We start from the raw sequence: 12021 nt of genomic DNA on the forward strand, positions 1-12021 counted from the left end.
AAAAATCAAAAGTTTTGATAGAGCTAATTTTAGAAAAAGATCGAGATTTAAAATTATCTAGAATACCACTACGCGAGTAAACAGTTTCACATTATTTCTGAAGACCCTCTTTCACTCCGGACAGACTTTTGGTCAATCTAATGGACAATTCTTTAGTCGAACATGCTGATGAGCCGGAAATGTACCGTTGTATGTACGGAATTTTGTGAAGCTTAGGTATCCAATACAAACAAGGTAAGTCCTCCGATTTGTTGTTCAATGCAATGTTCATTGAAGTCATGAAGGACTTATGATTCGCCAAAATCTCATCCTTGTCAAATGATATGTCTGTATGTGGGATTACCTGAGTGCTAATTTATTCATAATTCTTTTACAAGACACTCGTAGTAGTACGATTTACATACAAAGACAACATTATTTGAAGCTTTGTCCGCAGGAACAACAACATACTTATCATGAAGTGATGATAGACATTTCACAGCCTCTTTGTCTCTGAAAACGGACTTTGGTCGATCATTCACACAGTTTTTCACCTTATGAATGCGACGTTTTATCAGAGACCTGATTGTTTTGACACATTCTGACAAAGTGTCCAGTTCAACTTCTTCTCGTTTAACCCATGCTCTGGCGTAGTCCTCAATGGAATCCATAATTATTTTGAAGTTATGGTTCCAATTGATGTGTTGGGGTTCTCTAAACTTAGGACCATGAGAAATCACCTTTCGGAGATTTTCATGTTGAATTATGTTTAGATCCCCAGTAATAACATGGTCAGAGGGGCTGTAATTATAAGGCGAGTGGGAACAGTCATATGTCTAAACTATTGCTGTCTTTATCTGAGAGTTTTTTTTTTCTCTTTTAGTGTTTTGAATATACTCTTTAGTCTGTAATTTATCAGGATTTGATGATTTATATAGCTTTTCATAATATTTTACTTTTTGTTTTAGTATTTCAGTTTGGTCGGTTGTAATATTGCCTTCATTGTCATACAGTTCTATTATAGTTTTATTTACTTGTCTTGTTTTTTCTAGGTTCAAGAAAAAAGCAGTTTTTTTTTCACCTTCTTCTATCCATTTTGCTCTTGACCTTATTTGAGCTCCTTTAGTTTATTCAAGGTATAATTGATCTAAATGGTCGGTTATATTATTTATCTGTGAAAGTAAATCAGAATTAGTATTGCTCTCACTTTGATCTTATTGTATATAAAGCTTATTAAGGTCTTCTTCATAAGTTTGAATTTTATCTCTTTTTTGTTTTGCTAAACTGCTATCCCGAACTTCAGCTTTAAAGTTATCCTACAATATACCTAAATTTTCTGCAGTTTTTCCCTTTTTGTCATAATGTTTTATTAGTTTTTTCTATATTACAACAATAGTCCCTGGCATTCAGCATGTTCCGTATTGATGAGTATAATTTCCAGTATCCTTTCCCTTTGTTTATTTCTTTGAGTTCTTATTCTTTATGAAATACCACTATGATCCGTTTATTTTAATATAATAGGCCTTACATCTGCTTTGACTATTTGTGATTTACAATCTTTACTTACAAGGAAGCAGTCAATTCTAGTTGCTTCTTACCCTAATTTTCTACGCCAAGTATATTTAATTTGGGTGGGGTTTTCTCTCTCCATATATCTATAAATTTGAAACATTTTATGAGCGTTTTTAACCCGTGAACTGGTTTGTCAAATTTTTTTTTGTTATCGAGTATTTGATCCCTTTTCCATGCTTTACTCCTTTTGTTCGGCAAACGTTGTCTATTTGGTCTAAAAGGAAGGGTTGCAGTCCAGTGCCCATTTGAATCATTCTTAAATTCTGAATCAACGAGTTTAAGGAACAAGCGGTCTTCAACTGATGTGCCAATCTTGTCGTCATCTTTGGTTTTAATAAACAATGGGTCATTGTTACACCTTTGCGGATGGATATTATCTCCAATATGAGCTAATTGACAGTTTTCTTTCACATACAAAGTGTTTATACAAGGTTCAAATATAGTTTCCCTACCATTGTGCATTATATTAGTCTTATTCACATTGACGAAATTTGGTTTGTGCACTTTGCCTAAGCAAACATCACCTATGATTACCCAACCAAAAAAGAGCTCCTGGGCAAATGGCGTGCCCTTCGATCCTGTCAACTTTCTATACACGTTGTGCGCTTCTGGGACATCTTTGCCAATTAAAAGTTGAATGTCTATATTCGAATTCAAATCTAACATTTGATGAGCTATTTCCTGTAAATGGGGATACAATTTCGCAATATATCGGGAGTTGGAATTTCTGATTTTTTGTCTTGGATTGCACTAAATTTTATTACTGACGGTGTTTCAAGTTTTCCGTTACCAGACAATGACTCAACTATCAGACTTTCTGCGCATCTACCATTCATAAAAGTGCGCCCAGCGCAAGATGACATAGTATACTGAATGGCTGATGTATTTATACCTATTTACTGATCGAACAGCTCAGTCTTAGCAAGATTCCTGTTACTTTTGTCGTCCAATATAGCGTACACATTAACGGCTTTATCTGGGAAGTTCTTCGAGTACACACGGACCTGAACGGTTTTCCCACATGATTTACCACTAAATCCACATAACGACGTGCACTTCCACAATGTTCACATTTAGGCGTCACGGTACAATTTCTTAACATATGTGTTGTCGAATGACAGCAATTGAAACAAATCTTATTGTCCTTGAGATATTTTCTACGATCTTCATAAGTCATTGCTTTAAAAGCTCGACAAGTATTTAAATGGTGATTGGCTTTATGAATAGGACAACGAACAGCCTCTTTCTCTTCATTCTGTTTCAGATTCACATCTGTTTTTCGGTTAAACACCGACGTTGCGCAATGGTTAATTTTCCGAGTATCATTTGTTCTTTATGAATATGTTGTTTCAGTATTACTATAAATAAACGCAGGATCGTTTTTGACAGCACTAACCTCTCTGATAAATTGCACAAAATACGACAATAGTGGAAATGGTACGTTGTTTCTCAGTTTGTATTGCGATGCGCGTGTTGTGCACGCACTTTTCTTGTATATTATTCGGGTACTTGTCCACGATTGGTAAAACACCAGAGGGAGAGTCGAAATATGACAATAAATTCGAAAATGTCTCACTCTCTTTGGAAGATACGATTTGTGTGAGAATATCCAATAGTTCATAAAGTCGACTATGATCCTTGTTTGTTAATTTTGGAAACTTCTGTAGTTTTGTTTTAATTGCCGCCTCTGCCATCTCAGGTCTACCATAGCGTTCTTCGAGACGCTCCCATATACGACGAAGACCAGTATTTGGATTATTAACATTTGACGTACGAATATTTTGCGAAAACTTTGAAGATTCACGGCCAAGCCATTTTACTGATAATCCATTTCTTCGAAAGCCGTAGCTGAGAGTTCAGGACAGTCATCAAACTTCTGAAACCTAGAAAGTATTAAATCTTTCTTTAATAAAAACTTAGTCAAGTTGGACACTACAGACTGATCATGTTTTGGTGGCAGTGGTGGCTGAGTAACTTCAAAATCAGCTGCACATGGATTTAATGGGTTTTTTTTGTTGAATTTCTGGTTTGATATCTTCAGCCATCGATCGATCCAAATTATCGACTTCAAACCTCGGCAAATTCTTTGGTGTAGGATTCATGTTAAACTGGTTCCGAGGTGCCTAGCATGCGAACTGAAATTATCTTGTTCGGAATAACTTGTGGAACGTTGTTATTCTTGTCTTGAGTTTTGAGTTGTTCTACTTCTTTAAATTTATCGTTCACATATTTTTCTGTTAGTGTCATTTTCACTTTTTCTAACGGTTCTTTGTCTTCTTGTAACGACAACGATCTTTTATCGCTCCTGACCTCTGTGACAGCGGTCTCTGTCTGTGGTTTAAGCAGTGCTAAATCCGCATCATCTTTAGCTTGTTCACGATCCCTTAAAGCCTTAAGACTGTGTTTCTAATTCACTTCATCTTGCTTTTTGCTTAATTAATTTTGTTTTTTGTTCGGCATGTTGTAACTTTGTTCGCTGAACTTCTGCTTTTACACGTTTCTTAGCTATAACTGAGCTTGAAATTGACCCACTTTTACCACTATTGTTCGAACAGACAGACTGCACAGGAGCTACTGACATTGTTTCAGCAGCAGCTAATTTCAATGTCTTAATTTGTTGTATTGTACTGTTTATTATTTCAGTGCACTTTTTAAACGCCGTCTTAAAAGTGGATAATGTTTCATTACTGTCTCCATTATTTTTCCGTGTCAAAAACTGAACATAATTATTTGAGTTTTCATAATGTTTGTCATGGGACTTCAAAATGTTTTTCACTAGTTTGCGTACAGGTTTTAACTCCTTCGAGCAATCTGTAAATTCTTCTATTAAATTTTCAACAGTTATCCTCGACCCGTCAATTTGCTTAAGGTACTTTACCTTGTGTGATTCGTAAAGTTCTTGACCTTTCTCTGTCATCTTATGTTCATGTGTCGTCTTAGACGGAAGTGGTTGTGATTGTGCCATTTCATAAAATTGTTAGTAGGAACCACATGTCTGCATATTAATCTGTATTAAACTTTACAATCTTCTTACTGTTCTGCCTCAGCACATAGTATAACCATAAAACACAAACAGGTCTAGTCATTTATTCCGAAAACCATGAAATAATAATGAGTTTTACATATGTGTGCTGTCATATTGGTAAAAAGCTACAAAAAATAAACACAAAAACCTTCTAACTAATCATACACATGTGTGCAAAAATCATAAAATGATATGTCTTGGTATGTGAGATTACCTGAGTGCTCATTTATTCCTAATTTTTTTACAAGACACTCGTAGTAGTACGATTTACATACAAAGACAACATTATTTGAAGCTTTGTCCGCAGGAACAACAACATATTTATCATGAAGTGATGATAGACATTTCACAGCCTCTTTGTCTCTGAAAACGGACTTTGGTCGATCATTCACACTGTTTTTCACCTTATGAATGCGACGTTTTATCAGAGACCTGATTGTTTTGACACATTTTGACAAAGTGTCCAGTTCAACTTCTTCTCGTTTAGCCCATGCTCTGGCGTAGTCCTCAATGGAATCCATAATTATTTTGAAGTTATGGTTCCAATTGATGTGTTGGGGTTCTCTAAACTTAGGACCATGAGAAATCACCTTTCGGAGCAGTATTTTTTTCACCTTCTTCTATTCATTTTGCTCTTGACCTTATTTGAGCTCCTTTAGTTTATTCAAGGTATAATTGATCTAAATGGTCGGTTATATTATTTATCTGTGAAAGTAAATCAGAATTAGTATTGCTCTCACTTTGATCTAATTTAATATTAAGCTTATTAAGGTCTTCTTCATGAGTTTGAATTTTATATCTTTTTTGTTTTGCTAAACTGCTATCCCGAACTTCAGCTTTAAAGTTATCCCACAATATACCTAAATTTTTTGCAGTTTTTCCCTTTTTGTCATAATGTTTTACTAGTTTTTCTATATTACTTATTATTATCCTTTCCCTTTGTTTATTTTATTAAATTATTAACTATTTGTGATTTACAATCTTTACTTACAAGGAAGAAGTCAATTCTAGTTGCTTCTTACCCTAATTTTCTACGCCAAGTATATTTAATTTGTGTGGGGTTTTATCTCTTCATATATCTATAAATTTGAAACATTTTATGAGCGTTTTTAGCCCGTGAACTGGTTTGTCAAATTTTTTTTTTTTGTTCTTTTATTTTTTGTATCATTAATTGTTGGAATGTCTGCTCTGCCTCAGTGCATAGTATAATCATAAGCCACAAACAGGTATAATCATTTATTCCGAAAAACCATGAAATAATAATGAGTTCTACATATGCGTCCTGTGATATTGGTAAAAAGCTACAAAAAACAAACACAAAAACCTTAGCTAACTCATCATACTCATGACTGCAACAATCATAAAACTAACAGCTCAAATCCATGTATCAAAATGAATGTTCAATCAGATTAATCAAAAGTTATAGCACCAAATGGCTTTCCATACATTTGTAAAACAACACTGACAAAATTAACAATAATCATATTTCACTTTTGGTTGATATACAAATACACAAAATTTATCTTGATGTGAAAACATATTAACTTTCATCATACAATCATAAAAACCTATGAAATATAAACTTACATTGTGAGTCGGCGTAGTTTATGATACTTTTAAAGTATAAAAAATCTAACACTCAAAAAATTTCGGGGAAACGTATGAAAAATCGATAGTCCTTTTTAACAATAAAAAATCAACACTGGTAACAGTACAATGTCATTAAAATCTCCTCCTATTATAATGTGTCCTAAACTATGCTCTTGAGTCCAGTCTTTTACTTTTATAAAGAAAGCGTTTCTTTTCTTCTTCTTTTTTTTTTGCTATATTTGTTGCATATATGTTTATAAGAGAATAGACATTATCTCCTAATTCAACATTAATTAATAGATAACGTCCCTCCTGATCTTTATATTCATTTATAATATCATATCTTGTATGTTTTGAAAACGAAATAGCTACACCTCTTGACCCGCTTCTACCCCAAATATGAAAAATTTCTCTTGGATTTAAATCATTTATACTTTTGGTGAAATGCGTTTCTTGCATCATCAAAATTTGGCATTTTTGGTGTTTGCACCACTCAAATATTTTTTTTCTTTTTTCAGATTGCATAAACCATGAGTGTTTACAGAACATATGTGAAGTGGTTTAGTAGCCATTTGTTTGAAAAGGCTAGTTTATTTACTTTGTGATTACCTTTCTTTATTTGTTTGTTCTTTCCGATTATTTTATTTATTCTGGTACGGTACCTTTCATTAATTGTTAACTTCAATGTTAATATTGTGATCAATTAATACTGAAACAACTTTCTACTCGAATCATTCGATCAAAAGAACGTCTTTGTCCTAGTCGAGAAGAAATAATTCATGAAGGCTTGAACTTACATCGGTTTTGCGACGAATTTGCCCTTTCGATCTATTTGAGAGCTAAAAAGTTTAATGATGTAATTATTAATTCACGTAACTGACATTTCAGTGGTCCGTATTCAATGCAATTAAGTAACTATTATTTTTATATATCAGTTTGAGTATTGATTATCTATCATATCATATCATATCATATCTTGCATGGTTTAGTCTCATTCATTCTATGATAGTTAGGCATATTCAATTATATATATGTCTGCCTTGTTGTACTTTTTCATCAAGTTGTCATTTAAACCTTTTTTCTATGTATTATCACACAGGCAATACACGGGTTATATCCTCACATATCTGCGTAATTTATTAAGACGTGCATAGTTGTAAATTTATACCATCAGTAAATCTAAATGACTAGCAAAATTCATATGAGAAGCTGCAGTATCTAAACACTTTTCAATGTTTGTCAATTTGTTAAAAAAAAACAATATTGTCAGTATATTATTATTATGACAAACGAAATACTTGTCGATATTTCTTAATCTTAATACTAAAAAAGTTCTGCATTGTTGACCAGTAACATCTTTACTATTTCTATATTATTAGAATGACAAGCAATGCGCAATGGAGATGTTCCATCATCTATACACTTATTAATGTCCGCATTATTGTCGAGTAATATCTTTACTATATCTATACGATTATTCTGACAAGCAATATATAAAGGAGATGCTTCGTTATTATCACACTTATTAATGTCTGCCTTGTTGTCCAGTAATATCTTTACTATCTCTATATGATTGTTCTGACAAGCAAAATATAAAGGAGATGCTCCATCATCTGTACACTTATAAATGTCTGCCTTGTTGTCCAGTAATATCTTTACTATCTCTATATGATTGTTCTCACAAGCAACATGCAAAGGACATGCTCCATCATCCGTACACACATTAGTGTCTGCCTTGTTATGCAGTAATAGTTTAACTACTTTTATATGATTATTAAGACAAGCTCTATACAAAGGAGATTCTGTATTATCTGCATACTTATTAATATCGGCATTGTTATCCAGTAATATCTTAACTATCTCTATATTATTCAAATGACAAGCGACATACAGCGGAAAGGTTCCATCACAATTAGACTTATTAATGCATGCATTGTTGTCAAGTAATAACTCTACTATCTGTATATGATTATACTGACAAGCAATATATAAAGGAGATACTTCGTTTTCATCACACTTATTAATGTCTGCATTATTGTCCAGTAATACCTTTAAAATCTCGATATGATTATTCTGACAAGCAATATATAAAGGGGATGCATCATGATCTTCACACTTATCAATGTCTGCATTGTTGTAAAGTAAAACTTTTACTATCTCTGTATGTTTATTCCGACAAGCAACATGCAATGGGGATGCTCCATCTTCATCACACGTATTAAAGTCTGCTTTGTTGTCAAGTAATACTTTTACAATCTCCGTATTACCTAAGTAACAAGATATAAACAAAGGAGATGCTCCAACGTTTGTACACTTATTTATGTCTGCCATGTTATCCAGTAGTACATTTACAATCTCTAAATGATTTTCCTGACACGCTACATACAATGGAAAATTACCACCATCCTTACACTTATTAATGTCTGCCTTGTTGTCTAGTAATACCTTTACAATCTCTATATGATTATTCTGACAAGCAACAAACAAAGGAGATGATTCATCAGTCATACACTTATTAATGTCTGCATGTTTATCCAGTAACACCTTTACTATCTCTATATGGTTCCAGTAACAAGCAATATACAGAGGAGATTCTCCATTATCTCTACACTTATTAATGTCTACCTTGTTGTCCAGTAATATCTTTGCCATCTCTATAAGATTATTCTGACACGCAATATACAAAAGAGGGGCTCCTCTATCACACTGATTTATTTCTGCACCGTTTTCCAATAACAACTTTGCTATTTCTGTAAAATTATGGAAACAAGCAAAACTCAAAGGAAATCCCCCATTTATTCTAGAATTATTAATGTCTGGCTTGTAATCGAGTAATATCTTTACTAGCTCTATATAATTATACTGACAAGCAATGTCTAAAGGCGATTCTCCTCCAACTGCACACTTGTTAATGTCTGCTTCGTTTTCCAATAATAACTTAACTATTTCTGCAGAATTATTATGACATGCAGTATGCAAAGGAGTTACTTGAAAATGTTCCAAGTCTGAACATTTATTAACGTCTGCCTTGTTAGCCAGTAATACTTTAACTATGGCAGTATTGTTTGTTTGACAGGCAACTAACAACGGAAATGCTCCATCGGCTGCACAATCATTTACGTTTGCCTTGTTATGCAGTAATATCCTAACTATCTCTGACTGACCTGTTTGTGATGATACGATCAAAGGATTATGACCATAGACATTACACTTGTTAACATCAACATTATGATAAATACACCATTGTATCAATGGAATATCATTATATTGACTACATCGTGCCAGTACAGTGTCTTTGAATATAGCATCACATGTATGCGCTAATTTTCTCTGGAATGAAATATCAAGAGTTTTCAAGTAACGAAGGAATCTCTCTCTGAATTCTGATATTTTCATATTGATATTTTCAAAGACTAACGAAACTTCACCTTCAGACCAGTCTTCAATCATTCTTTGTATGTACAACTGATGATGATTAGGTGGTACACTTGTGACAAACTGATCTATATTATCTTTTCTTTCTAACAAAAATCTTTGTGAAATAACAAAGATGCCTGCATTCCTGATTATACACTCGATAATTGTTTTTCCAAAATAGAAAACTAAGAAGTCAAATATTTTATCATGTTTAGATTTGTATACACCATGCTCTCTCTTTATTAAAGAATGTTCTAGTGACTTCAGTTCTTCTAGTAGGACAAGTGGTGATGTTCCTCTGTCCAGTCTACACGCCTGACATGTGTTATCTATTTTTGTTTTTATGCTTGTATTAGTATGCTCTGTGAACCATTCTTCCTTCAATGTGTTGTCGAACATAACACACAAAGCCAAAGCACAATATTTTCCATAGTGTCCTTTCTTAAGCAATTTGTCAATCTCTCCTTCATAAACAGAAAATGGAGTCTGGAAGAAATCTTTAATATCTAATTCCGGATTATCCTTGTATAATTTACAGAGAAGTGGAAAGCAATCATATAACTCACAGTACTTGATAATCTCTGATGATTTTGTTTCCAGATATAATTCTGCAATTTTCATCCTCTCTTTTTGTGTTAAACACAAATCTTTTGATAGCAGGTCGCATACACATTCTCTAAAAATTGATAAAGTTTCAAATTTGCCATCCTGAAACACTTGTAATCGGCATGCCACAATAATTGACACGCTACATACAATGGAAAATTACCACCATCCTTACACTTATTAATGTCTGCCTTGTTGTCTAGTAATACCTTTACAATCTCTATATGATTATTCTGACAAGCAACAAACAAAGGAGATGATTCATCAGTCATACACTTATTAATGTCTGCATGTTTATCCAGTAACACCTTTACTATCTCTATATGGTTCCAGTAACAAGCAATATACAGAGGAGATTCTCCATTATCTCTACACTTATTAATGTCTACCTTGTTGTCCAGTAATATCTTTGCCATCTCTATAAGATTATTCTGACACGCAATATACAAAAGAGGGGCTCCTCTATCACACTGATTTATTTCTGCACCGTTTTCCAATAACAACTTTGCTATTTCTGTAAAATTATGGAAACAAGCAAAACTCAAAGGAAATCCCCCATTTATTCTAGAATTATTAATGTCTGGCTTGTAATCGAGTAATATCTTTACTAGCTCTATATAATTATACTGACAAGCAATGTCTAAAGGCGATTCTCCTCCAACTGCACACTTGTTAATGTCTGCTTCGTTTTCCAATAATAACTTAACTATTTCTGCAGAATTATTATGACATGCAGTATGCAAAGGAGTTACTTGAAAATGTTCCAAGTCTGAACATTTATTAACGTCTGCCTTGTTAGCCAGTAATACTTTAACTATGGCAGTATTGTTTGTTTGACAGGCAACTAACAACGGAAATGCTCCATCGGCTGCACAATCATTTACGTTTGCCTTGTTATGCAGTAATATCCTAACTATCTCTGACTGACCTGTTTGTGATGATACGATCAAAGGATTATGACCATAGACATTACACTTGTTAACATCAACATTATGATAAATACACCATTGTATCAATGGAATATCATTATATTGACTACATCGTGCCAGTACAGTGTCTTTGAATATAGCATCACATGTATGCGCTAATTTTCTCTGGAATGAAATATCAAGAGTTTTCAAGTAACGAAGGAATCTCTCTCTGAATTCTGATATTTTCATATTGATATTTTCAAAGACTAACGAAACTTCACCTTCAGACCAGTCTTCAATCATTCTTTGTATGTACAACTGATGATGATTAGGTGGTACACTTGTGACAAACTGATCTATATTATCTTTTCTTTCTAACAAAAATCTTTGTGAAATAACAAAGATGCCTGCATTCCTGATTATACACTCGATAATTGTTTTTCCAAAATAGAAAACTAAGAAGTCAAATATTTTATCATGTTTAGATTTGTATACACCATGCTCTCTCTTTATTAAAGAATGTTCTAGTGACTTCAGTTCTTCTAGTAGGACAAGTGGTGATGTTCCTCTGTCCAGTCTACACGCCTGACATGTGTTATCTATTTTTGTTTTTATGCTTGTATTAGTATGCTCTGTGAACCATTCTTCCTTCAATGTGTTGTCGAACATAACACACAAAGCCAAAGCACAATATTTTCCATAGTGTCCTTTCTTAAGCAATTTGTCAATCTCTCCTTCATAAACAGAAAATGGAGTCTGGAAGAAATCTTTAATATCTAATTCCGGATTATCCTTGTATAATTTACAGAGAAGTGGAAAGCAATCATATAACTCACAGTACTTGATAATCTCTGATGATTTTGTTTCCAGATATAATTCTGCAATTTTCATCCTCTCTTTTTGTGTTAAACACAAATCTTT

The 12021-nt window shown here is 33.3% G+C and overlaps 1 protein-coding gene across 1 annotated transcript; it reads right to left on the reverse strand.

Moving 5' to 3' along the window:
- Window positions 1-7489: 7489 nt before the first annotated feature.
- On the reverse strand, window positions 7490-11403 carry LOC127726790 (ankyrin-1-like). Its single transcript, XM_052234246.1, has 3 exons — window positions 11118-11403; window positions 10353-10901; window positions 7490-9114 (listed from the first exon to the last, which is right to left on the reverse strand). The coding sequence occupies exons 1-3, from the start codon at window positions 11401-11403 to the stop codon at window positions 7490-7492; spliced, it is 2460 nt and encodes an 819-aa protein (XP_052090206.1).
- Between the last annotated feature and the right edge of the window lie 618 nt (window positions 11404-12021).

This window comes from Mytilus californianus, unplaced genomic scaffold, assembly GCF_021869535.1.
Source record: "Mytilus californianus isolate M0D057914Y unplaced genomic scaffold, xbMytCali1.0.p SCAF_18, whole genome shotgun sequence".
Lineage (NCBI taxonomy): Eukaryota > Metazoa > Mollusca > Bivalvia > Mytilida > Mytilidae > Mytilus > Mytilus californianus.

Excerpts from the sequence above, each read along its gene's own strand:
- LOC127726790 (XM_052234246.1), bottom strand. The coding sequence starts at position 11,403 with ATGATTGAAGACTGGTCTGAAGGTGAAGTTTCGTTAGTCTTTGAAAAT. Across the intron at positions 10,902-11,117 it reads GATCGTATCATCACAAACAG|AAATAGTTAAGTTATTATTG; the intron begins GTCAGTCAGAGA and ends ATAATTCTGCAG. Across the intron at positions 9,115-10,352 it reads TAATAAGTGTAAGGATGGTG|AAATAGTTAAGTTATTATTG; the intron begins GTAATTTTCCAT and ends ATAATTCTGCAG.